The sequence below is a fragment of the Lepidochelys kempii genome, chromosome 10 (assembly GCF_965140265.1).
Source record: "Lepidochelys kempii isolate rLepKem1 chromosome 10, rLepKem1.hap2, whole genome shotgun sequence".
In the NCBI taxonomy this organism is placed as follows: Eukaryota; Metazoa; Chordata; order Testudines; family Cheloniidae; genus Lepidochelys; species Lepidochelys kempii.
The window spans coordinates 66,428,359-66,456,140 of NC_133265.1; the positions used below are offsets into that span (position 1 = coordinate 66,428,359).

At 44.2% G+C, this 27,782-nt stretch overlaps 1 protein-coding gene across 1 annotated transcript; it reads right to left on the reverse strand.

Moving 5' to 3' along the window:
- Positions 1-27,777, reverse strand: SLC27A2 (solute carrier family 27 member 2). Its single transcript, XM_073304033.1, has 10 exons — positions 27,152-27,777; positions 21,967-22,176; positions 20,478-20,636; positions 19,171-19,295; positions 12,790-12,984; positions 12,008-12,098; positions 9,703-9,901; positions 8,524-8,621; positions 2,590-2,720; positions 1-833 (listed from the first exon to the last, which is right to left on the reverse strand). Exons 1-10 carry the CDS (start codon positions 27,627-27,629, stop codon positions 657-659), a joined length of 1,863 nt encoding a protein of 620 aa, XP_073160134.1. The 5' UTR covers positions 27,630-27,777; the 3' UTR covers positions 1-656.
- Between the last annotated feature and the right edge of the window lie 5 nt (positions 27,778-27,782).

Below are 27,782 nucleotides of genomic sequence, written 5' to 3' on the forward strand. Positions count from 1 at the left end.
TACAGCATTCTGATTTATTATTTATACAGCACCACAGAGTCATTCACGACAGTATATGACAATCGAAGACAGGTCCCCGCTCCAAAAGAGCTTACAATCTACATACATAATAACACAAGTCAGAGCACAAGTTGATTGTGATTTGCCTAATAAGCTGTGTATGTGCCTTGCTAATTCTGAATTTTCTCTCCTGTCCCATTTTGAGGCCCTAACTCAGAAAAGCCTTTGAGCACAAGATTACGCACAAGAACAGGAATGATGGTGCCGCTGGGTCATGGAGGCTGTTCCAGGCACAAGGGCCAGTGTGAGAAAGGCACAGAAGAACCAGTGGAGGCAGGGAGCAATATGGTGATGGGAGTGAACAGTGCTGGGTTCGAGAGGGGAAGAGGAAGGAGCAGCCAGGCTGAGAGGTAAGTGGAGGCAGAGTTGTTGTGTGTCCTGAGTGAAGCTGGGAAGTGTGAAGGTTAACACACAGACCACAGGGAGAAAGAACAGAAGTTTTATGTAGCTCCTGTCACTATTAAAACATCTCCATCACACAGAATTTTGGATACAGGCACTTGATAACATTGATCAACTCACCAAAATGGCTTTTTGGACTCAATAATGTGTTTTGAAAACTGAATATTCTAGAACAGTGATTTTTTTGGACACACTTACAGTTTTAGGCTATTGTTATTTATAGCATTATAAATGTCCTGCGTCATCGGCACGTACGTCTTTTCTTTGTCATCCAGGAAATACAGGCCATCCCTGATGACTGCTGGGTTGAAGCCCTCCTCCATTAATTGCACTTTACGGTGTTTAAAAGTTGCTGTGATCTCAATAGCATCCTAGAAAAAGCAAAAAGGATTCTCTAACATTGACAAGCAACTAACAGTGGGTACTATCTTTAAAGCTGGAAAAGTCAAACCATTCAGAAGAAAACTGTCTTGCATTTTCTCCAAGTGCAATAGCTACATGAATGAATGAGGAGGACTTGTGGCACCTTAGAGACTAACAAATTTGTTAGTACAGACTAAAACGGCTACCCCTCTGAAACATGAAGAAAAATGTAAATCCTATCTCCAGTGGTGCAGACAATTAATATATTTGAGATGTGGGACTCAGATTTGATGCAGCTCTGTAGCCTCATAGCTAGGAGTCAGAGACAAGCTAACAAAATGTATAAGTATCTAAATTTACCCAAGAATTATTTCTGCAGGTTTCAGCATGTGGGACATAATCCTGGTTCTGGACCTTGGAAATGCTTGGGGCCACAGCAGCCAAATGCCACATAAGGCCTTCTGCACTGCCCCGCATCCTGAACAGATCTCTATGGCCTTCAGCAACGAGACTCCTATGAGCATACTCATGCATGTTCCATTTGTAACATAATGAGAGACAATTGCTTCAGGGCCTGATCTAGCAAAGCACTTATGCATGTGCTTAAAGTTAAGCCTTAAATTTAAGCATGTGCTTAAATGCTTTGCTGAATCAGAGCCTTACTAATGTCTATTAAACAAATGGTATGATGGGGTCTATAGCTTCTTTCAGACCACAAAGGGTGCCTTGCAGCCATAACATCCCCCAGCCCAAGATCTTAACCATCTGGGCTGCAGCACAAAGTGGCCTCCAGGAACCAGAGTGAAGCCAACAAAAGGTTGGCTCCAAGGGAATCCTTCCTGGAGAGCGGGGAAGCTAAAACAAATCCGCTGGCTTCCCAATGAGGCCTGGTGCAATTAGGACCAGTTGGACCCTGTTCTGAGTTTAAGAGAAGTGGGGTGTGAAAAGGGCAGGATTTTGCTCAGAAAAGGAAGGAGAGGGAAATCTCTACAGGAGGTTACGTAAGTCTCCGGGGGTTGTGTTGTGGATGGCAAAGCACAGTATAGTTTGTCTCATGTGATTATTTGCGTAGCTACCCAAAGACAGAGGCTGGATTAAATAGTTTGGGATGTTAATATCTCTGTGTTTCTTCTGATGAACCATCCCAGTAAGTAAGTCTTCTTGAGAGGAAAATTCTTTTATTTGTAATAAATAGATACATACAATCAAATTGCCCTCAGGATTGGCTTCCTCAGTTTAGCTTAAACATTATATTTCAACATGAATAATATAGACAAGGAGGGCTGAGGTTGTTTGTTCATCAGTGTATTGAAATCTAGAAGTGGCAGGGCCCCTAGCCTGCAGAGTGCTCCAGGTGGGTGGAGCCCTATGTCTGCAAGAGCAGTTTGCCTACCAGCACAGCTTAAGTTTGAAACTTGGCTCCCTTCGCTGTGTTAAGGGTATGTAAGAGGAAGTCTGTATATTTCCACCGAGAGATCTTTCTAGTTCATAGGGACATGCATGATACATTCAGACACATGACAGGCATCCTGCATTTTCATAGGCTCACCCAGCTTTCTGGTTCCAGGCAGAATGGAAACATCATGGGCCTGATTCTCCTCTCTCCGTGGTGTAAAACAAGTGTAAGCGAGGGAAGAAAGAGGACCCTAGAGTGCTGCCAGCATAATTATAAGTAACTGCAATCCTCATGGAAACAAGGGAGAAGACAGACTAGTGCCCTGTTTTGTGCAGTGAGGCAGGAGACATGTAGTAAGGCTGCCTTACCTGAATCCTTACAAAGCGAGGTCTTGCATAATTCGGCAGGTAGTCTACAACGTGTCTGTATATCTGCTCCCCATTAAATTCACAGCCCTCCTTTAGTCGAATGGATGCCATTCCTATTCTGCCTTCATGACCTAGAGGAACAGTTATAGGCAAAAATAATGGTTGATATCTAAAGTCCTGTTGTATAAATGCCAACACTTGTGTTTCTCAGCGATTTCATTATTTAAAGATCTCTAATGATGGGAACAATACATTTATAGGACTGAGATAAAACTAGAGTGACCAGATAGCAACTGTGGGGAAAAAGGGACAGGAGGTGGGGGGTAACAGGCGCCTATACAAGAAAAAGTCCCCCAAAACAGGACTCTACCTTTAAAAACGGGACATCTGGTCACCCTAGGTAAAACCCAACCCTGTGCAGGATCCCCCACACCACTTTAACCCTTAGGCAGAAATTGCACTCGGCTGGGACTGAGTGAAATCTCAGAACTTGACTTTTAACACTGGGGTTAAGTTGTGCAGAGAGCTTCACATGGGTTTTATGCACAGGGGTGAATTTGATCCCTAAGGAGCAGAAATATGAACTCTACTGTAAATTGCTGAAAAAAAGGACCACGCAACTGAGCATGGAGCAGGTCTCATTTAAATCCATCCATCCTCTGTTTACCAGAAGTTGGGAATGGGCAACAGGGGTTGGCTCACTTGATGATTGACTGTTCTGTTCTTTCCCTCTGGGGCACCTGGCATTGGTCATTGTCTGAAGACAGGATACTGGGCTAGATGGACGAATGGTCTGACCCAATATGGCCATTATGGTCATCAGGTCTGGTATTTCTGGCATAAATGGTTCAGGAATGTACACAATGTATTTTAAAGTGGAACTGTTACAGATCCACAAATCTCCAGTGTTTTTCTGCCCCCATCCAGCAAGAGTTCTGTTCAGATACAGTCAGGAGCTGGGACTTCCTCGCCTTTCTTCTCTGCAACCCTTCAATAGCCTCCTCCCTAGCCCTTCAAAAGAATCACTCAGGATATTTAATATACAGCAAATACTTTAACAACTAGGACAGGGAAGGAGGGGACAGAATGGTTTCAATAGGAGAACATCAGACCTAATATTTTTAAATAAATTCCTACAGTCATTTTGTGACTAAATGGATTTTCAAACAGTGGCATTATGGAATTAATTTTAATCCCTAAAAGAATAGAGAACCTGCTAGACCTGATTTTCTCATGCACTGCTTACAGTAGGCCAAACTCTGGCAGGTCCTGACACCTGCAACTACCACAAAAGTCCGTGTTTACATTATACTGTAGAGTTTAGGCCAAATTGTGTGAGAGTTACACTGGTTTCACACCTGATTCTTTTTGGATTTCATACTAACCTATTTTTTCCACAGCTGAATCTTTCCCTCAAATCCTATTTTGTTGTTAATAGGTATTTAGAGCCAGCCTTTGTCAAGAGAATTCAATTCCCATTTAAGCACCAAAACATGTGTCCAGATTTTTAAAATAATTCAGCACGTCAGGTACTGAGTTCCTTTGACAGTCTGACCATAAGCATCACAATGGGAACTGCTGGGTGATGAATGTTTTTGAAAATCTGCCTTCTATTGGATCCCAAAGTGGGAGCTGAGACCTTTTCAAAGTCTGGTGTCAACCAAGAGCGCCAAACACTCTAAAATCTTGGCCTTATTGTTTAAAAATGAATTTAGGACCCTATTCTGCTATCTGCTACACCAGTGTAAATCAATGTCTAGATTTACACCAGGGTAACCAAGGGTAAATATGGCCCATAATTCATTAATTACTTTGTAAGATAAAATTTAAGCAAAGTGTCACTTTAAACATGATTCAGTTCTGCAAGCTGCTGATAAATAGCAAGCTAATCCACAAATGAAAAAGAGACAAAAGAGCATGGGACTATCTGGTGTCTAGCGGCTGTCAACAAGAAATACTGTAATTCTGGACATTCCTTCTGGATTTTTGCTCAAACTCATCCATCTGAGGGTGAGGATGGAGAGGAATAAAATCCAGTCTCTCCTCATTCATCACCATCCAACAGGGCTGTGCATTTGAGTTCTGCAGGAATCCAAATAACTGGGTATTTGTATAAGAACGGCTATTCTGGGTCAGACCAAAGGTTCATCAAGCCCAGTATCCTGTCCTCTGACAGGGGCCAATGGCAGGTGCCCCAAAGGGAATGAACAGACAGGTTATCATCAAATGATCCATGCCCTGTCACCCAATCCCAGCTTCTGGCAAACAGAGGCTAGGGACACCATTCCTGCCCATCCTGGCTAATAGCCATTGATGGACCTATCTTCCATGAATCTATCTAGCTCCCTTTTGAACCCTGTTATAGTATTGGTCTTCACAACACTCTCTGGCAAGGAGTTCCAGAGGTTGACAGCGCGTTGTGTGGAAAAAATACTTTCTTGTGTTTGTTTTAAACCTGCTACCTATTAATTTCATTTGGTGGCCCCTTGTTCTTGTATTATGAAAAGGAGTAAATAACACTTCCTTATTTACTTTCTCCACAGCACTCATGATTTTATAGACCTCTATCATATACCCCCTTAGTCACCTCTCTTCCAAGCTGAAAAGTCCCAGTTTTATTACTCTCTCCTCATACGGAAGCTGTTCTATACCCCTAATCATTTTTGTTGCCATTTTCTGAATCTTTTCCAATTCCAATGTATCTTTTTTGAGATGGGGCAACCACATCTGCACGCAGTATTCAAGGTGTGGGCATACCATGGATTTATAGAGAGGCAATATGATATTTTATGTCTTATTATCTCTCCCTTTCTTGATGACTCCCAACATTCTGTTTGCTTTTTTAACTGTCGCTGCACATTGAATGGATGTTTTCAGAGAACTGTCCACAATGACTCCAAGATCTCTTCCTTGAGTGGTAACAGCTAATTTAGACCCCATCATTGTATATGTATAGTTAGGGTTATGTTTTCCAATTTGCATTACTTTGCATTTATCTGTTACATTCTTGGTGTTTTCTTGCCTGAGATATTGATTGGAGGCAGGGGACAAAACTGCATAAGGAGCTGGTCTTTTCATGGTATTTCTATCACCCAGAAACACAAACACATGCCAGCCCTCGCAATACTACAGTCCCATAAATACCACCACCACCACCGAGCACACACCTATGATATGGTTTTCTGTAGTGGCTTTGCAGCACTGTAATAAGGAAAAAGACATTTCCACAAACAAATGGAGCCACATGAAGACAGAGCTAATATCCCCACAAAAGGCATTGCAGCCGGCAGTCATGTTAATGCTTGACATAGTGCTGTGCAGAGGTCCCACTATGCAGATAAAAAGGGAAAGTGGCAGCTAAAGGCAGTGCAGAGCAAAAGAAAAAGATGGGAGTTTATTGAGAGCAATGGGCATATAGTTCCCCTATAGCCACCATCATAAGCATGTTTCTCTTCCTCTTTCCAGATCACCTGCTCAAAGAAGCCACCTGGCATTCAGATTTGTTTTCTAGTGTTAGTGAAAGATCTGGTTTGGAGCTTTATATTTTTGCATCCGAACACACTGGATTAGTTATCTCTTCCCTGAACTTGTGTATTTTATTTTGTGTGGTTAACTCCAGGTGCATTAAGAGACTGAAATAGAAATATTATTTGTACCATATAAAAACAAGCTTACGTGCAAAAAATCAACAACTGTATAATGCTGTGGTAAGAAGAGAACTGTTTTGAACAATTATTATTGCTTTCCTGTGAGGCCAGTCAGTAATTGGATATGAACACCTCTTCTAGCTGGTTTTACAAGTCCAGTGGGAGTTAGGCTATACTTCCCTCATCTCCTACAATGTAATCTGAGAAGAGGCTAAGGAACTCTGGACTATTCACATGGTTACCTGGCTTGTGCAATCTCTCCCATGGCAATTGTGTGTTTATCTCTATCTCAAAAGCAGGTGCAAACAAAGGTAATGATTTAAAGAGATAAACCCTAATTTTGCTTTAGTTGTTAATGGTGATATGCAAAGAAATCTTGGTTCTTTGTCCTTTTATGGTTTCTTTTGGATAAACACAGATGGCCTGAAACAGTGGTGGTTGGGCTAAGGGGTTTTGCTGTTGTTTTTGTTTTTAATCTTGGAAACATCAGGAATGTCCACTATGGTGAGCCCTGTTTTGGCCAGAGGAATTACTGGATGTGTCAGAGACTGTATTGGGAGTTCTCACACTTTCAAGAAATAGATGGGGGTGTGACATCTTTAACAAAGACTTCCTAATTCCAAAGCATTAATTAGCCATTGAAGCTACACACATCATAACGTATTCTAGGCTAGATAGGGCCTGAATTTCAAAGCAGGAAAAAAAGCTCTTTCTGAAAAACCTTTTTATATATCTTTCTTTATATATCACCAAAAGCAAATATGGACCCAAGCCTAAGGCTACCCCCACCCTTTGCAGAAGCACAAAAACTGCAAGTAGTAAATGTAAGACAAGTTAGAGAACATTCACCATGTAACTGATTCTAAACTGACCTTCTCTTTGTTTGCTTTAGGGTTGCCCAAAGATTCATTGTGATCCCCCAACATGGATCATGCTGGGATCTGCCATCATAAGCCTTTTGCAACAAGACCTGACATACGGGGAGAGGTGTGCAAATCAGGTATCTGAAAAGTTTCTATTCTACTCAGTTATTAGATTACAAACCCATATGGGTAGGGACAGCATCTTCATCTGTGCCCTGTACAGTGGCAAGCACGCTGGGCCAGATCCTCAGCCACTCTTCACCCTCTGAGGCATAGGGGGCATTTGATGGAATGCAGTGTGCTCCAATGATCCTGGTCTGTGGAGTGGCTCTTGGGATCTGTCAGCCACAGGAACAAATTAGAATAGCCTTGGGGCTGCTCTAAGTTGCTCAGGGGGACATTTGGGCCCCTGGCAGCTCCAAGATAAAGGAGACAGAAAGGTGATGTAACGCTACATACTCTGACCCCTTGGGTCAACTAAGGTTAATCTGCCACACCTGATAATCTGACCCTATGTCAGTGCTCTTCAAATTACATAATGATAATTGCCATGATACAGATTAAATGGGGGTGAGGGACTTTATTTAATGTTCTGAGGACCACCCAATTATCTGGGGAGTAGAAAATTGTGCATGTGGTACAAAAGAGACTGTACATGTGATTAGAACTGCTTTTGGGGATTCAGCTCATTGAAGAGAGGTGGGAGGAAACCCAATTTCCCAAACTACTTTCTTCTTCCTTTTCCCCAAAATCTCTCTCCACAGTATTTTCCCTCTCTCATTCTACAGTAAGTGCAAATCTGATAGCTATAAAACAAGGATCGGCAACCTTTGGCACGTGGCCCACCAGGGTAAGCCTGCTGGCGGGCTGGGCCGGTTTGTTTACTCGCTGCGTCTGCAGGTTCGGCTGATTGTGGCTCCCACTTGCCGCAGTTTGCCACTCCAGGCCAATGGGTAGTACAGGAAGCGGCAGCCAGAACATGCTGCGGCCTGCGCCACTTCCCGCAGCCCACATTGGCCTGGAGCGGCGAACCGTGATCGACCGAACCTGCAGACGCAGCAGGTAAACAAACAAGCTCGGCCTGCCAGAGAGCTTACCCTGGCAGGCCATGTGCCAATCCCTGCTATAAAACATAATGGCTAGTTATCTTCTAATGTGGTTTCTAAATCTCAAATCCGCTCCTACTTTCCTCTTAACATCCCTTGCCCAATACTAGACTAAAAAGGAAGATTTTGCTAAGGCTCTGCAGCTAATAAACATTGTACACACTTAAATGACTGAGTTTTCCAGATGCAGCACACGAAGAATAGAGAAGCCAAAAGAGAGAGCCTTTTTGTACAGTTCACTTAGTACGTGATGAAATTATGGTATTCTGTGTATAAAAAGATCTTGCATTACCAGATTTTCAAATGATTCATTTATACCTGGCACAGGCACTCCATACACATTAACTTCTTGGACAAAGTCGATCAATCCAAAAATATCTGCAACTTCAGTAGTAGCCACGTTTTCCCCTTTCCATCTGGAAAACATACAGTAGTGAGCAGGTTTCATCATTTCTGATCAACAACAACTTTGTCATAGGCTTACCATTGCACTTTCACTTTGGGATCAGGGTGCACATTCCTATTGGCATGAGGGACCTGTTTTAATGCCCTACCTGTTGGGGTATGTGGAACCTGTAAGGTTCCAGAGAGTTCAAGGAAGGACTCTTGTTCTACCGGTAACCCAGTGTATCGCCTTCTGATTTTGTTTTCGCAACTGTCAATATTGTGGGCCCTAAACACCCTCTCCCTAGCTCTATTATTTTGGGTCTTGGTGGCTTACAGCGAGAGAGGGGAGTCCCAGGCTGAGTCCAACAGATTGAAACATACAGATATTTTGAAGTCTTCTGCTGTGGTTATGCAGGTGGTGAAGGAAAGATATTTTACCTCCACCATGGCACCTGGGTGGTATCATGCTATAGAACCATTCCTGGTGCTGGTGGTGAACAGCATGGTCAAGCTGAGCTGCCCCTACCTGATAGTAGACATGAGGCTCACTGTTGAGATTTTTATGTTACTTTGAGGATGAAATCTCTTGAATCCAAAAGGAGCTGTCTGCCTCCATGTTGACACAACAGGGCCTGTTGAAGGCTTCAGTTCCAAATTGCTGGACATGTTGGGGAAGCTCCAGCTACAATCTGTGAGCTGGACCCATGTCCTTTCTAGATGGTGAAGGCACTTAGAACTCATTAAGCTTGTTGTTGGTAGAGACTCCCTAAACAAATTTTAGGAAGGCAGAGAACCAGTTTTCCTTAAAGAAGCTACTATGTAGCTCAGAAAACCTTTTGGCAATCTTGCCAATTAGCAGCTTGCATCTAATCTCCCTTTCTGGAGGCAGGTTTTTGAGAAAGATGCAACAGATAATTCAGGCAGTGTCTGGAATCCTCATTTGAGCTTCAGGAAAAGGAAGTAAGTGATGTAGGGTCCTCATTTTTCTCACCTTGAAGTGAGACAAGTGAGTGCTCTTCATCAATCATTGAGAGATGCTGGACAAGGAGTCAGAAGGAACTGAGACTGAATTAACATTTTCTTCAGTCTTAAGTATCTTAATAAACTAACCGGAATGTATCTCCGACTCTGTCATGAAAGTAGATGAAATTGTCCTGGTCAACCATTAAAAGGTCACCACTATTAAAATATAAATCCCCTTTCTGGAAGACGTTTGTTAGTTTTTTCTTCTCTGTCTGGCTTTTTGCTCCTGCATAGCCACTAAAAGGAGAAAATTGTGTGATTTTGCAGATCAACAGCCCCGCTTCACCTATGAAGGGAAAAAAATGTCTTGTCATGTGTTTGCAAACCACCATGTAATGACACTATATACATGATTTTAAATGATATAATAGTAGTGATGATGTTTGTAGATGTCATAGAATCATTTTAGGCTTCTTTCATAATCACCTGCCCTTAAAATTAGCCATATAACTCTAGGTTAAGGGCTCAGGCTCATCCTTTCAATACCATGGGCTCTCACAAATAGAGAGGATATTACAAGTTTTATGATACTACCACTCTGTACGCTAGCGTACAGGAGCACAGAGTCATTGAAGATTTAGGCTGAGATATGCAAAGCCTCTTAAGACTTTGGATGCCCAATTTCCATTAAAATTCATTGAAACTGGGTGTCTAGATTCCCTAGGCAGCTTTGAAAATCTCAGCCTACATAGGGCTTGATCCCACCTGGGGATAAGCAGGATTACTCCATGAGCATCCTCTGAAGCGGGCCACTTGTACTCCACTTCCCTACAAGCCAGGTTACTTCCATGCTGTACTGGGTGCTTCAGGGATTGTTCACCTCTCAGCCATCCCACAAGCAGCACAAAGAACCAGTTGTGAGGGGAGAATGCATATAAGGACTCAGCCCACGCACTGTGAATGCAGAATGCATTAAAAAAACTGCTTAGCGCATCCACAGCTACAGTACGTTGCTCTCTAGACCAGGAGAAGCTATAGTTATGGAGTGACTTGTGCTGAGGGGTGGGAGTGTGACGTTTGGAAGGAGGTGGTATTGTACCTATGTCGATATGCAAGGTGAAATTCACCCACAATCAGCAGGAAGATAGGGCCTTGTGCGGGTGCTGTGCTCTGGGGCGAATGTTACCCATACTGTGTACAAAATAAATTGCAGCTGCACACTTGGCAGCCTTCTCTATCCTGCCCTCTGGCTTGGGATTTGGTGGAGATTTCATGTTTATCCATTTTATGGATAAGGAGTTTGTTTCTATAGCACCTTATAATCGTTCATAACCAAATGCCAGACACCCCCCCCCAACTCAACGGCTAAAACCCCAACCTCCCGTGATGTGAACATTTACACACAATACCAGGCATGTGCACTCTCTCCTTCCTGCCAGTCCGCGATACGGTGTTGTGGTTGGAGGGGGGAGAAGGAGACACACCATGAGGCAGGTCCTCAGCTAGTGTAAATTGTCATTGCCCCATTGACTTCCGTGGCATATGCCAATTTACACTGGTGAAGGAACTGCCCCCATACGTACAGTGGGAGCATGCATTTCTGCTCCACCTCCCAGCCTTCTCACATTCCTCCCTCACACAAATATGTATCTGGCATTTTTGTAGTCCAGAGGCCAAATCCCACTCTCAGATAGATCAGTGCAATTCTGCTGACTTCAGTGGAGTTGCGTTAGTGTAAATGAAAGGAGAATCTGGCCTCAGCACTGAATTTTTGAGCAGCTCCATGTGTGAGATTGGAAAGGACCGACAGGGAGATGGAGCTGAAAAAAATATAATTGCCTGAATCCTGTATGTGAAATCAACAGCTGTATGGAGCGTTCAGTTTGAACTCAGAATTGTACATTCCAGTTATAAAGTCATCCTCCATGTGAAAATGCCTAACACATGTAAAGTATCAAAGTAGTTGCCTCACTTTCATAGTTGCATTTTCCATTAAAACCAATGAAAGTTTAATCTACAGGGGCACCGATTTTACTATATAATAATTTTGAAAATGCTTCTTTTGGTGGCAGGTTAAGTAAATTTATCAGACAAAAACAAGATGGCTCAAGTTGAAGGCCAAGGTCCATACTATGAAAAGATTATATTAGCTCAAAGGTAAAAGCACCCTCAACTAAAAGAGACTGCAAACATACTGAAGGCAGATAGAATTATTAAAACAACATGTAATATTTATTTGATCTGGCATTATCCCTTGTCTTTCCTTAAAGCTGCATACCAGATCTCATTCCCGTAGCAACAAATTTTCTTGTTTGTGTTTAAAAACTAGAGATTACCCAACAACTGTCCTAAATGGCCTTTCCCATTAAAATGGGCATAGAAAGGTTAATTTGTGATTTTAAAGAATTAAGTTTCTTTGTGATTTATTCTTTTAAGGAGTAAACATTGGTACCTTTGGGAACTCTTATGCAATATCCATTTTCATCTCGGACTGGTTCATCTTTCTCTACGTCGTATCTAATCAGCTCATAGCGTATAATTTTCTAGTGAAAATTTACAAAATATACATACACGTGAATATCTGAATTGAATTTTCAATATATTCTACGTATTGAAGTATTGCTTTAAAAGGTGCTAACTTCATAATATTTCTGACGTATGTTCAGTGTCCAAATGCTCTTTTGTCTGAAAATCTGGCAGCTGTATGGGGCTCCCATTGCAATAAAACACCTGTCACTGGCCCAGGTCAGCTGACTTGGGCTTCCAGGGCTCAGGCTGTGGGGCTATAAAACTGCAGTGAAGATATTTGGATTCAGGCTCAGGCTAGAGTCCAGCCTCTGGGACCTCTCCCCACTCGTGGGGTCCAAGAGCCCAGGCTCCAGCCCGAGCCCAAGCACTTACACTGCAATTTTATAGTCCTGCAGCCTGAGCCCTGCAAGCCCAAGTCAGCTGACCCAGGCCAGCCACAGGTGTTTTACTGCAATGTAGACATACTCTTAGTGAGATGGCAGCAGTTAGGGTGACATCAGTCTAGCATGGGACAGGCATAAACTAAAGTTGGGGAGTGCAAGGAACCCTTCCCTGGGTATATCTGCCCAAGGTTCAGCTGAGCACTGGGCTATGCATTTGCCTCTTAAGGCTTAAGTGATGTGGAGGGCCCATGTGAGCCCTTGGCAATGAGTTGAACTTCACCCCTGAAGGACAGAATGCCAGCACTGATGTTATTTTGCTTACCTTATGGAAGTAGTTTACTCTCCCCACGGCACCGACTTTTCCAGTGTAGTTAAAAAACCCAACATTTCCCTCGGTTGCAGCATAGAACTCCAATATACGGATGTCTCCAAATCTTCTGACGAATTCCCTCCAAACATCAGCCCTTAACCCATTGCCTATGGCAATCCTTACTCTGTGATCACCATCGCTGTCTTTCTAGACATGAAAACCCAACAGACATAGGTTAATGATTAGGTTGAGAAAAATGAACAAGTTTAAAGAAGACATCAGTCTGCAAATATAAAGCACATTTTGAAGTATAACAGGTGTACACATCTTTACAGCTACATGTGCAGTTATGAGATGGATAGATGGCCTGATACTTACATTGTCTAATATTGGAGACAGGAGAAGGAATGTTGGAGCAGCATCAGGCTGAATATCTGTCTTCAGCTGAAGTCAGTGGCAAAATCAGGGGGCAGGGCTGGCTCCTGAGGGTGAAATTCACCACCTGCAGCGGCTCAGCATGAAACCTATGCCCCGCTTTATGTTCCACTTAAGCCTGTTTTGTGCACAAGACTTGTAGTGACCCTCTGCATGGGTTGAATTCCACCCTTAGTGCCGTCAACGATTTAGGAGGTAAAAATGGACAGATTTTCAAATTCCCTACACTTCAAAATGACATTCAAGGGGGAAAAAAAAAGCTGTCTCGGCACTGAAGTCTTTACCTAGGCAATACATTAGCCTGTGTGAGGACTGCAGAACTGAGCCTGTTAAAATGAGAATATTTTCTTCTCATTTTTTAATATGCTGCCATACATGTGCTCTTCACACAGCAAATATGGAGATGACAAAGAAAAGGGTGATAGTTCATCTGGTTGCTTACACGAATTGTTCTTATTTATTTACTTACATCCCAGCAATAAAAGAGAACCGAATTTGGCTGTACGTATAGTCTATAATACACAAGCAATTCTAATGGGCTTTTGGAAACAATGGACGGGAGCTGTAGTACGCTGGGAATTTTGACAAAATCTGGGGACATTGCTCTTCCAGATCTTCTAATTTCTAATTTCTATTTCTAATTTCTGAGGAGAATTTGCTGTAACTTAAGTTGTGTAACTTAATACCCAATAGCATTTCAAGGCCCAAGGGGAGAGGTTTTTTTAAAAATACATGTTGGCTTATTAACCTGGACTGCTTTCACTGTTGCTACTGGCCCAAATTCTATTGTAAACCCACTATCACAGGATGGCTGCCTCCATGGCACCCCCTCGTGGCCTTATGGTGTTCCAGAAAGTGGCCCTCTGTCTCGATTTTCCTCTTCTGGTGTCCAGTGCACATATCTCATTTCCCCCCTTCTTCCGGAGTCCCCCATAACTCCACATAAGTTTTCAGAGTATAAATAGCCTTTTGCAGGGTTAGTTTATTACAAAAGGTCCCACAGCCACAATTCAGATTTCTCCAGCACAGTCCACACAGTACATTCACATTTCAAGTCCCAACATGCCATCAACACACCATCTACAGCTCTGACATCTCTCCCCACACCACACCACACCTTTCAGGTACAGATCTGTCTTTTCTCACCACACCTCAGCATCTCTCACTTTGCCGCACCCCAGCCCCTCTAGCTGGGGTGCTTCTCCGCCCTGAAGGTATGGTTCCAGCTCTTGCCTGGAGATATAAGCAGGCTCACCCCTCAGCCCTCTCTGGCCCTCTGGCTTCAGCTTTACAGCTCAGAGAGCCAACAGGCATTTCTGTCTGCTGTTCTCAGCCTTCAGCCCTCTCTAGCCATACCTCTCTGGCCTGGGGAAGTTTGCCTTCCTGCCTTCTGCTTTCACCAGCCTGCTCTTGCTTTATTCCTCATGAGGGAACTCTTTATCACTCCCTTCTTCCCGGGTATCCCCTCCCTGATGCTCTCAACCCAGCTCAGCTCTTCTTCTGAGCGCACTCTGTCTCTCTCTCTCCCGTGGGTTACGAACTCTCCCTCTCTCAGGACTGGGTTCTGGACTCTCTCTAGCCTTTGGGCTGTCTCTCATTTATAACTCCAAGAGGCAGCCCCACCCTCCTCATTACACCAAACTAGGGTGCCCCTGGAGTGGAACAGGAGAGCTGGACTCCATTTCATTTAAGGGGACAGCTACCCTGTTATACCTACACTTCAATCCTAATTTTTCCCTGGCAGCAGCTGGCATCTCAGTGATCTGAGCAAATGAAATTCTGCTTGATAGAATGTTTGCATTTTCTCAAGAACCCTAACTCCAGTGGGACATCAGCCAGAAACAGGAATGTCCAGCTGGACTGGATGGATACATTAGCTCAATGCATCTCAAAGTATAGTGTGTGCAGGGCTAGCCAGGCGGGGAAGGGAAGTATGTAGAACCGTGACAGTGTTACTGCCAATTTCCCTAGGCTGCCCTGCTAGCATGGAGAGGGTGAAGGTGACCACAATTAGTTTTATTTTCCTGAAGCTTCAACTTTCAGAAGTTTGGGAAATGTTGCATTAGCTGAATGTTTCTCACTCAACTGCCAGCAGTGAAATGGTTGAGCAATTTCTTGTCATTTAAATGTTCGTAATCAGGCGTCTAAGTTCATGCTGCTGTCTATGCTGCTGTCTGTCTGTCTAGTTACAGAGACAATGAGCCAAATCTCTCCCTGGGGCAAGCCCATTAAAGACAAGAGAGTTACTCCAGGGAGGAATCTAGACCAATGAGACAGCAGTTTGGATCCATTTACATTGTTAGATGTTCACAACAAAAAAGGACAAGAAACTGCCATGGAAATGAGGCTGCAAGTTTTGAATATGCAAATACTCTAATTATAGTTTGCTTTTATGTTTTGATTATTCCAGCACATGATACTGTTCTGGACTTCAGTTATGTAGCTTCTGGGTTATTGTTACTTTTCTACACACTTGGTCCAGCCTTGGAAGGTCAGTTCAATAATCCAAATCAGTAGTTCTGATTGATTTTCCTCTTTGATTTACTGAAAGATTTGCCATTAAAATGTCTGAGCAGAGTCAAGTAGCATATAAAACAACCCAGACTGTCTGCTGAAGTTCTGCACACTTGTGCCCTGATCCTGTATGGTAGAGTTCAGTTATTCCAAAGTCTTTCTGGGTTGACAGTAACTTGCGTGTTATAGAGGCCTGCACAATATGGTCGTGTGTCCTGGGAGGTTTTTTCTTATACTGCTTGATTGGGGACTTGTAGGGCTTTGAGACCAAACGTGTTTCCATTTTGAAATGTTTCACTGGGGACAGTTTGTTGGTTAGCTCCAGACCAGCAGTCTGTCCTTCCTCTTTCAGGGTCCTGAAGTCGCTCTATCTCATTCATTCTTTTCCATTTGTTGGCTATGGAGTCCAAGGCCAGAAGGGACCATTGTGATAATCTAGTCAGACCTCCTGTATAATACAGACCACAGACCTTCCCCAAAATAATTCCCAGATCAAATCTTCTCAAAAAATATCCAATCTTGATTTTAAAATTTCCAGTGATGGAGAATCCATGGGAGGGTGCAAATTAAGGCAGAGGGTAATTTACAGCCAGGTATAACTTACTTAGGCTGCCAGCTCTCCGAGGCAGGGACAATCACTTTACGTTTGTACAGTGCCTAGTGCAATGAGACCGGGACCTCTCGGCACTAGCGCAGTACAAATAAGAGCTTCTGCCAAGTCAGGCTGTTGCATGCTCTCTCTAAGGTCTTAATTGCAGCTTTCTGGGAGAGGCTCATCCACTTAACATGGTGTACCTATGGGCCGCAGCACCACATATTAGAGAAGCCTGTAGGCCCTGCTTGTATGGAAATGCTGTCTCCAAAGTTGCAGAATCCTATGTGCTTGGGGCGATGATAAATCCTGTGTTAAATAATTAAAACAAAGCTGTGTGTCGGTTTTCTTTTAAAGCCTGATCTTCATATATAAACTGTGACTATTACCGAGGAACGCCCATGGGAAAGCCTGCTTCCCCCACGAAACACCACTCAGTTACACTGCCCTATCATTTTCATGAGTATAATTCTTTTCCTTGGCTTCAATGTCAGCCTTGCAAGTTTCTCAGTTTCTGCAAGACTCCCAGTACTTTCATTAACATGTCAGTTAGCGGTTCAGCTGTTTTTCCCTGTGCTGCTAACATTACTGAGGACCTTCGCCCCTCTAGGCATTCGCAACTGACCTGTAATCAGGCGGCAAAGCTGCCACCAGCTGTCCGAGTCCTTGAGACCTTGGTTAAACTCAGTATGGCTTGTGATTCCTTTGTAGTCTATGATTAAATGGGGCATGATTGCCAAAGGATAAAATACCATGAACTACGAGCAACTATAAACGAACCTATTTACGTTAAGAGCAAACCCCATGTTGCAACCAGAGAAGTAACTTGTACATAAAACATATGAAGGCATGGAGTGGGGAAGAGTTAGCCACTTGTTCACTAAAATAGATAACTCTCAGAACCAATGCTAGCTCAATCAGGAGTTCTTGGGGAGGAGGATCCTTGCAGTGGTTTTAAGTATTTATTGTGTTAACAAATCCTGACAGAATGGTCATGACTATTTATGAATGGCTGGGCGGCTGGATGTTAGACGCACATTCTGGCAAGTTTACTGCCTGCAGAAATAGATTCAGAGTATACTTTTTCTCTAGCTCAGCTTGTATCTGTTGCTCCAGCTCCATGGGTTCTACTGAAGTGGAGTGGGGCAGGCTTACATCCTCCTGTCTCTTGCCTGCTGAAAACTGATTCTAGCCACGTCCAAATGTTAAATGACCAGCTCCTTGATTTCCCCATGGGACCTTTCGTGTTTGGTCTGCAGCTAGCTAGATTATAGCAGGTGTGCACTTTCTCTGTTCATTGTTATGGCATATGAAGCTGAGAGCCTAGTTATGACGTGTTCATATTCTAGTACTCTTTGTCAAGATTGTGCAAAAGAAATGCCCACTTTAAGTCACTGGTGCTTAGTTTGAAAGACATTTCATGTTAATCTAAATTAAACTGGAAACTCCTTGGGTCAAGGATCTTGTCCTGATTCTGTATCTGTAAAATTCTGTGCAAAGTGCTTTTAGTTCCTCGGGTGGAAAGAGCTATCTAAAAAGATGTAAAATAATATATTACACCTAAATAGTCATTATTTTAAGAAAATAATTTAAAAAATATTGAAAATGTGGATGGGTAAAATATTAAACCAAGGCCCATCTGCTTTTCACTTTAATACTTTTTGTTTTATAAATTGAGTCTTCACAATATGGAGAGCATGTTACATACTTGCTAATGTCAAAACAGATTCATATGTCCTTTGCACTAATGGGAGAATACATTGTAAAGTGTGAGCAGTAAAGTAGGCAATGGGAAAATGAGTCGGTCCATATAAGCAGATATTCACATAAGGGGTTTCTTCGCCTCTCAATATTAAAATAAAATAAATATATTGCATTATCAGTAATGGGAATTCTTTGGCTAGGACCTCCAAGAACACAGATTCATTAACTGGGACTTGATTCTGAAACTAGGCAACAGCTTTTAACGAAGAAACTACGGCTTTGCTCCAACGTGCCCCGTACTCTTCTTTCCCCTTCCCAATGCCCCTCCCTTCTTCCTCCTATGCTGGGGGGAGGCTTATTGCACAGGAATAAGCCGTCTTAATGCTGGAGGAATTCCCCAGTTGCAATCTCTGCACACTCAGTATGTCTACACTGCAAAGAAAAACCACCAGGGCAGTGAGTCTCAGAGCCTGGGTCAAATGACTTGAGCTTACGCTACAGGGCTAAAAACATCAGGGTAGACATTCCCGCTTGGGCTGGAGCTCAGGCTTTGAGATCCACCCCCTTCGCTAGGTTTCAGAGCCTGGGCTCCAGTCTGCTCCCGAATGTCTACACTGCTATTTTTAGTCCTATAGCACAAGCCCAAGTGAGCTAACCTGGACTCTAACACCATGTCTACACTAGCAAGCTTACAGTGGCACAGCTGTACCAATGCTCGTGTAGTTGCTCCATGTCAACACTCCCATTGACACACTTACACCAACTCCAACGAGCGGCGGTAGCGGGAGAGTGTCTCCCTCCGACAGTGCTGTCCACACCGGCGCATCTGTCGGTGTAATTTATGTCGCTCAGACCGGTGTTTTTTTCATATCCCTGAGCGACGTACGTTATCTTGACAAAAGTGCTAGTGTAGACATAGCCTTAGTTTCACTGCCAGGGGGTTCTTCCCCTGCCCCCATCCCCCATGCTGATGTACCATTAGACAGTGGAAAATGAACTTGGTGGAACAGAGAATCTGGCCCCTGGGTTAATCTGTGGAACATCTAAGGCTCATTATAGTCCATGAAAATATTAGAAGTATTACACAGGTAATCCAGACAATACTTATAATCAGTTTTCAAAAAACTCTGGTGCATAGAAGAAATTACCTTTGGCATGTTGCATAAATACCGAAGCACCTCCCCAATATACTGGATGACTGTTACGTTGTATTTCCTGCAGTCAACCCAAAACTGGCTGGCTGAAAATTTGGAGCGTAGAGCTAAGGTTGCACCTACACAAAGAAGAAGAAGGGGGAAATAATAGAATTGGGCTATAATAAATAGATTTTGAGAAAATGGTACAATTTGCTTAGTAGTTTCAGTGATGAGTACAGGAAATTTGCAGGATGACAGATTATATAACTTCATGTTAAAAGTGTGTGACCCTTTCCTAAAATAAAGTCAGGTACAATCCATGGCCAGGAAGTAGCTGTATCCTTGAATGCTGTCCATCAGAAAGTATGGGAGTATTCATAGCGGATGAACTTTGTGGCACTCTGCACCATGTAACCCCGGTGGTTGTGCTGCACAGGAGGAGCTGCCTGTGACAGACACTGCAGGTGGATGCAGTATGTTTGTGAGGGGCGGGGAATCACATTGTATGAAGTTGATCGGTGGTTTCTGTCTCACTGTGGGCCAGAGACTGTATGCAACTCCAGGCGGGAGGGTTGCCAGTGCTCTTCCAGGAACTAAAAACAGGATGTGTGTGTGTGATTACAATTATAGCAACTCACTCAGGCTGTAAACACCTGCAGAGAGGTACTACCTCTAGGGAGGTTTGCCTGTACTGTTTCAAACTGAGCGTTCCAGAGACCAGCAGACAAAGAAAAGCGCTTTTGGCATAAAAAGACTGAGTCTGAAGGGCTTTCTTTTTGATACAGCAAACAGACAAGACCTTCTGTCCAGCGGGGGACCCAGCCCTTGCAGAAGGGTTGGAAAGACTTTGGCTTACAAAGGCCACATAAGACTAGCTTTTGGCCTGTGGATAGGAATTTTTATTATTTTTTATGCTTTCCCTGTAATGCTTTTGCCCTAACAAGTATATTTTGCTTTGTGAGGGCTGGTCGGTAACTAATATACAGGCTTGTAGCCCCTGGAGAAAGGTTAACCACAGAGGCTGGATCCTGGTCATTCTGGGGAAATCTCAATGAAGTGCGGAAGGACTGCAAGTGTAAACCCCCAGTCTGGAGGGAGGATGATGCAGGTCTCCATCCAAAAGTGGTGAGGGCTAAGAAGACTGAAGCTTCTAAGTGGGTGCCTTCAAAGGAGACCAGGAGTGGAGTCAAAGGTGCAGTTAACCCTAAAACTGTGACGCTGCCATGTAGGGCTGGAGAGCTGGCTCCGGGTATGAATTTTGCTGTTTCTTCCCATATGCACAGTAACTCATTTACACTGTAATGAGTGTATTACTGTACCTTGCATGATGCATCCATGAACTCCAACCAGGAGGGCAGCACTGTGATACAGTGGCAGGGCATTATACACAATGTCCTCAGAGGTCACGCCACTTGCAATGAACAAATTACAACCTAACAGCATGCGTTCGTGGGTAATCACTGCAGCCTTTGGAAGACCTGTGTAAAGACAATAGAAAAGGTGTGATCTTTCATATGATTGGTACACCTAATGACCAAGGTGGTTTGGACAGGGACATCCCTTAGCGGAGGAGTTATTGAAGGGGATACTCAATCAGGGGTAGGCAACCTATGGCATGCGTGCCAAAGGCGGCACGCGAGCTGATTTTCAGTGGCCTTCACACTGCCCGGGTCCTGGCCACCAGTCTGGGGGGCTCTGCATTTTAATTTAATTTTAAATGAAGCTTCTTAAACATTTTAAAAATCTTATTTACTTTACATACAACAATAGTTTAGTTCTATATTAAAGACGTTTAGAAAGAGACCTTCTAAAAACGTTAAAATGTATGACTGGCATGCGAAACCTTAAATTAGAGTGAATAAATGAAGATGCGGTACCCCACTTCTGAAAGGCTGCCACCCCCTACTCTAAAGCCTCATAACTATCAGAGGCTAGAAGTTGATAAAGTACAGATAGAAACAAAGGAGTCAAATGAAAAAGAGTCCTGTTTATTTACAGCACGTGAAGGTATACAACTAAATATTGACAAGTTTTATAAGTGTTTGTATACAATTGCTAGAAGTCCAAATACTAAGATGGCTTAACCTGAAGGCCTGCTATCGAGTGACGATTTTGATATGATAGGTATCACAGAAACTTGTGGGGGACAATGCTAATCAATGGGGCATGGTAGCACCAGGATGCAAAATATACAGGAATGCCAGAGTAGGTCACGCTGATGGGGGAGTGGCACTGTATGGGAAAGAAAGCATAGAGTCAACTATAGTAAAATATGGTACAGTTTGATTCATTTAAGATACAATTTGATTCACATACACCTCGGAAGACGTTTACTTCCAAAAGTGCTTGCGATAGTTAATGGGCCTCATCACCTTGTGATCTAGTCAATGAAACCAAAAAGTGGTTAAAAATAGCCTCTAGGGCTGTACCGATCTCTGAGTCCCCCCTCTCCCCCTCGGCCGATTTTGGAGATTGGACAGTCACATCTGTCTATTTTTTTTCCAAATGTTCTTCTCCCCCCATTGATGTGTTAGATGATCCACACACACAAGGGAACCTGACGGTACACAAAGTGTTTTCCAGTGCCCAAAGAAAAGGAAAAAAACATTTGTCTCTAATCTCTTTCATTTCCAGAACTCTTGGGTTTCCTTGCAACAGTAGCAGGTGAAATATTTTCAGACAGAAATGGGATTTTGAAGATGGCTTGTAAGAATTGCTAAGCAGAAAAAAGGAAAATTAAAATCTCACTCTAATAATTTCTTCCCCTCCATCGCTGGGATGTTTCTCAGCTAACCCCATTTACATTACCTGTAGTCCCAGAGGTATAAATATACATGGCAGGAGTTTTAGAAGTGACATTTGATCTCCAAGAGTGTGGAATAGGCTCATCTGAAACCACTTCCAATTTGTCAATGAAGCTGTCAACCCCTTTTGTGTCGGATGTCCTGCTTAGGTAGAAGACTCTGACGTTTTCTTCTTTCAGGGCTGGCAATATTTCTTCAACAGCTGCTTTGAATTCTTATGGAGCAAAGAAAATAGAAAATAATTCTAAGAAAATTTTGCATGGCCAAATTTGTGTCCCAAGTTTTGCCTTGGGAGATTTTGAATTTAACTGGACTCAGGAGTGCGTCATGCCTATGTCGGTTCAGCGTCTAATGAAAGGAGTGAGGCCGTGGCTACTCTACAGTGGCTACAGGGACAGCTACACTGCCGCAGCTGTGCTGCATGGTGCTGTAGTATAGAAGCTTTCTACATCAACAGAAGTTGGTTTTCCCTTGATGTAGATAATCCACCTGCCTGAGAGCCGCTACTCCAGTGAGGGTTAGGTCAACCTAATGACGGTGCACAGGGCATGACATTTTTCACAGCCCTGACAAACGTAACTTGGGCAGTCTCAATTTTAGGTGTAGACCAGGCCTGAGGAAAAGCACTTTGTGCCTCCCTGATCCTGGGGCTGACTCCATCATCAGTACAGGTTAGCTCACCTTTGAGAGGTATGGGCCTTGCAAGAACCAGGGAGTAGGAATGCCCTAGACACACTTCCTCCTGCCTGCAGCCACCAGGAACATGATCCCTGGGCTGGGGGAGGAATATATAGCTGGCCCAGCCAGCTCTGTGTCTGCTGAATAGGACTCATGCTGAGGGTGTTCCCTAGGGAGTCTTATAGCCTCTTTGTGGCCACTTTGTGCTAGCTAGGGGATGGACAAAATGGACACTGAAGGGTGGTGAATTTCCCCCTTCGAGGGAAATACACTCCTGTGCAGAGTTCCCACACCAGCCTATGTACCACTTACGTCCCACCCATCCTTTGTACAAAGGTGAATTTCATCCACAGTGAGCCTGGATGCCAAAGAAAAAAAAAGTAGACATTTACAATAAAAAGGGTTCAGTGTGAGAAATGACAATGCACAGGCTCTCTTCATGTACAACACGACGCTTACTTGCTCACTTGCTCTATTAGAAAAATAAGATTATCTGCTTTGGCTGGTATAGTCACCAGCGTCTTGGCTGGTTTCTTGCAACTCAAAGTCCTCCTTTAAACAGCGAATGGCTATACGCGTGAAAACAGAAAAGAGAGTCTACATTTTCATAATGTTGGGTGGAATCTGACAAGCATGCTGCAAAGCAAACAAAAAGACCTTTCAAATCACAGGTGTGACAATTCCCCTTTGAACTAGCACGTTCAGATAATTTAACATGGACCCTCATCACCAATTTCATTCAAACAGCTACTGCTTCAGGTTTCCATTCTCAAAACAGCTTGAAGCAGGGTGGAGAAGGAATCACAGACTCATGTTGTAGAAAGAATAATTTATGGGAATCAAACTGTAAAACTCGCACACAAATCAAGCCAGGGAACATTCACATCCAGGGACACATTGGGGTTGATTTACTCACATAAACGCTCCCACTGAAGTCAAATCAACTGGAGTTTTATGAGAGCAAGGGGAGGAAAATTTGGCCCCAGGCACACGCTATCAAATTTGCTGATGTGTAGAGAGACACAAACCAGATTCTCAGCTGGCATAATCTGTCATAGATCCATTGACTTCAGTGGCTGTCTTGAGGGCTGCCCTAATCAGTGCTGAGTGTAAAGCCAGCACCAGGATCGGGGGGAAGAAGCTGTGCTGATTTCTATGGAGCTACATTGACTTACACCAGCTGAGAATCTGGCCCCACATTTGTAGTATGTTTTATAGCATGAAATATTTTTTTTTATGTCTGAACAAAACCCTGACACGCTGTCCAATTTAATGTCTACAGTTAACTTACGTAGCGCTTTAACTTTTATGTCACTAAAACCAAAAGTGAGAGATTACTTGTAAGAGGTAGCTGGTTTATGTAGTGCCGATATAAAAGAGCCAGTATTCGCTGTAGGAGACTGACTCAATATCCCAGGGACTTTTCTCTTCACTCAAATGAAAGGACTCTTGCAAATTACATGAATATCTAAAAAATGGCGTGTGCAAGAATTCAGTCCTTTAATTTATATCAGTCCCTTCCCAAAGTCTTGAAATGCTGCAAGAGCTGGCTGTGTGCATTTTTCTTGTGTGGAAATGCCATCAAAAGAGTCGGAACTGTTCCTAATATGCAACCTATTGTTGGATTCAGCAACCCAACCTGCTGTATCCCAAAACAAACAGCTCTGCCATTCACTTTGAATTTAGCGACTGGTATTGCTATTATTGGAACCAATATTTCTAGGGTAGTTGCCTGTCGATGTTCTTGGCAATGGTATTTATAAATATACCAAGGCAAGGCTCAGACTGTAAAAGTTTGCAGTTTGCAGTTTCCCCTCCCAGAAAAGCTACCCCCAAAGCTGGAAGCTTGCAGGCCATCTGTGTGGAGACCCCAGACCTCTGTTGCTACTCTGGCTCCCACCAACACCCCTGGCTCCCTGCCAACATAACCCATTGGTGCTGTACTGCCAAGGATCCCCCCGACCCTCCGTAGCCTCCTCTAGGGTTCAGGCAGGGGAACTAAAAATGGTTAATATGGCTTCAGGCTGTATTAACATTTTTGGACATCTTCTGCAGGACTGGAAGGGAGAATGATGTGCATTCAGGTGGCCTGCCCCTCCTGTTCCTGCCCACTCTCACTCCACCCCCTCCTTCTACACAGACCCTGGACTGCATGGAGAATTGGGTTGGGTGGCAGGGAGTGGAATGTTCTGCAGAGGCACCTGACCCCCCTTTCTCCACATGTAGATCTAATGAGCCATGGTCTGGCACCAAACAGACGTAAATACAATACACTCTACTCCTGTTTATAATTGAATCAGCATATTCCTTTGCAGAAACCTATTCAAAATATCCATGCAAGTAAATATCAGTTGTGATCATGATACAGTTGTGATCATGATATAGCTGTGATCAGAAGAGATTTACCTTTGACCAAGGATAGCACAGAAATGCAGAGTAAAGGTCGAAACTCAGATCGGGGTGACAAAGTAAATGTTTAACAGAGGGGAAATCTTTTTTTTTCTTTTTTTTTTTTTGTCCTCTCCTTATATTATTTTAACAGCTGCTAGTAGTGACTACTACAGCTAAGATTGGGGAAATTATGTCATTAATAAGCCATTATTTTCAACCACTCAGCTTAAAAAAAAAATCTCATTTTGGGCTGAAACCTCCTTGGTTTGGTCTTTTCCCAGAGCTGAATACTTTTTGGAAAAGTACATTTTCCTGTCCTAAACACTAGTTTTTTTCCATGCTGATAAGCAGATAAATTGATTAATTTTGAAAGTTCAAATGTAGCATGGAATTCATTCTCACTGAGGTATAGTTCCTGTGTTAGGCTTGGAAAGATTTGTTTTGAGTTAATAAAATTTAGGAGCATTTAAACATCTGCATAGAAATGGCCTTGACCCTGCAAATATTAATGCAGATACTCTATCTTTATATATAGATATATAAAACACCTGATACCTAAGTATCTCTCTCTCTCTTTCTGGATATTTCCCCTTACTATATAAATTGGAAATGAAAATATATTGCAAATCATTTGGGAACATTCATCCATTCATAGATTCTAAGGCCAGAAGGGACCATTGTGGTCATCTATTCTGACCTCCTGTTTCACACAGGCCATAGAACTTCCCCAAAATAATTCCTAGAGCAGATCTTTCAGAAAAATATCCAATCTTGATTTTAAAATGGTCAGTTACAGAGAATCCACCCTTTGTAAATTGTTCCAATGATTTATTACTCTCACCATCAAAAACTTACACCTTATTTTCAGTCTGAATTTGTCTAGCTTCAACTTCCAGCTCTTGGGTGGTGTGTTATGCCTTTCTCTGCTAGAGTGAAGAGCCCATTATTAAATATTTGTTCCCCATGTAGTTACTTACAGAAGGTATGTTACATTCTTACACCTGACTTGATGCATCCTCTGCTTACCCCAAAAAGCACCTGGATGTTTAAATGCTACATCTTTGACTGCCTGGCTCTTTGACAAAAACCTTCAGCACTATGGCACAGATCCTACAACCTATTTCATCTGGGCTGATCCTCCTTTGCCCACCTGGAGCCCCATTAAGTCAGTGGGGCTCAATGAAGGCACAGGGGACCACCTAGACACAGTCAATTTCAGGATTAAGGTTTAAGGCCCCAAACTCGATGCTGATAGGGCTACTCATGTGCAAAGCTAATCATGTGCATTGGTAGGACTAGGGCCTTACAGACTGCATCTTGCTCTTCTGCACGGGCTAAATATGGGGAGAACCCCGCCTCCCTCCCTGGGGGAAAAAATTCTGGGCAAGGCATCTCCCTTGCCATGCCTCACCAAAGCTGTGGGAGTTGAGTTGAGACAGAGCATCCGAAAGACCTTACAATAAGACTCCATTTACTATGTTCACTGACTTTTGACCCAGTTACCTCTGTCCTGCACCAAGCTGCAGTTTCCTCACTGTTTATTTGTTCCAAATTACTGACACTGGAGAGGTGAAGTCTTGACAATGAAGTTGTAGCAGAGGTTATTATACATGTTAAAGGAAGAACCCTCCTCCTCAACCCGCTCCCCACCCCCTGGGGACTGTCCCACATCCTGGGCTACCCCTGTCCCCAGAGGGACTGTCCCACACTCCAGGCTACCTTCATCTCCTGGGGACTGTCCCATATTCCAGGCCATCCTCATCCCCTGGGGACTATCCCACATTCTGGGTCCCAGGGGGACTGGCCCACATTCTGGGCTACCCCCAACAATGTGGGGACTGTCTCAGATTCCAGGCTACCCCCATCCCCACCCCTGGGGAACTCTCATATTCTGGGCTACCCCCATCCCCAGTCCCCGGGCGTGTCCCACTTTCCTGCCTCAGAGGGCTGCAGGGCAGGTGAGCTCTCCCCCTGAGCAGATGTCGATGAGCAGCAGAAGCCCAGGCAGCAGGTGTGGGCCCACGTGGATGGGCAGCCGGGGGCAGCCACTTTCCCTATCCCCCCACCCTGAGCAGCTCCGGGCTGAGCAGCCTGCCTGCCTGCCCGCTGGCGGGTCTCACCTGGGGCTGCCAGCAGCACCTTGGCTCCGCTGCACTGGAAGCAGTGCAGCAGGGACTTGGCCCTGATGTTGCAGTTGAGGCAGGCCATGGCGCAGCCCAGCTTGGCCAAGCCCAGCCAGATCCAGAGGTAGGCAGGCTCGTTGCCCAGGCAGAGGGCCAGGCAGTCCCCTTGCTGCAGCCCGGCGTGCTCGCGCAGCGCCCGGGCCACCTGGCTGCTCCGCTTGTCCACCTGCCCGTAGGTGTGCACCTCCTCCCTGAAGAGCACCAGGGGCTTGCGGGGTGTCCGGCGCGCCCGCTGCGTGAACACCTCCAGGATGGTGCGCGGCGGCGTCCGCGCCGAGTCGCTGCGCACCCGGTGCGACATCCAGGCCACCGTGAGGAAGAAGCGCAGGTCGCCGAAGAAGTAGGGGCAGGCGAGGCGCAGCAGCAGCGGCAGGAGCAGCAGCCCCGCCAGCGCGGTGTAGAAGCCGGAGAACATGACCCGGCCCGGCCAGTGCCCAGCGCAAGGGACTCGGAGCGCACGGAGCTGCGCTGGGGGAACGCGGCGCCTAGCCCGCCGCTCGTCTCCCGGCTGGGCAGGGGCGGGCCCAGCCGCTCCCTCCTCCCTGGCCCCGAGCGGGGGTGGGATCAG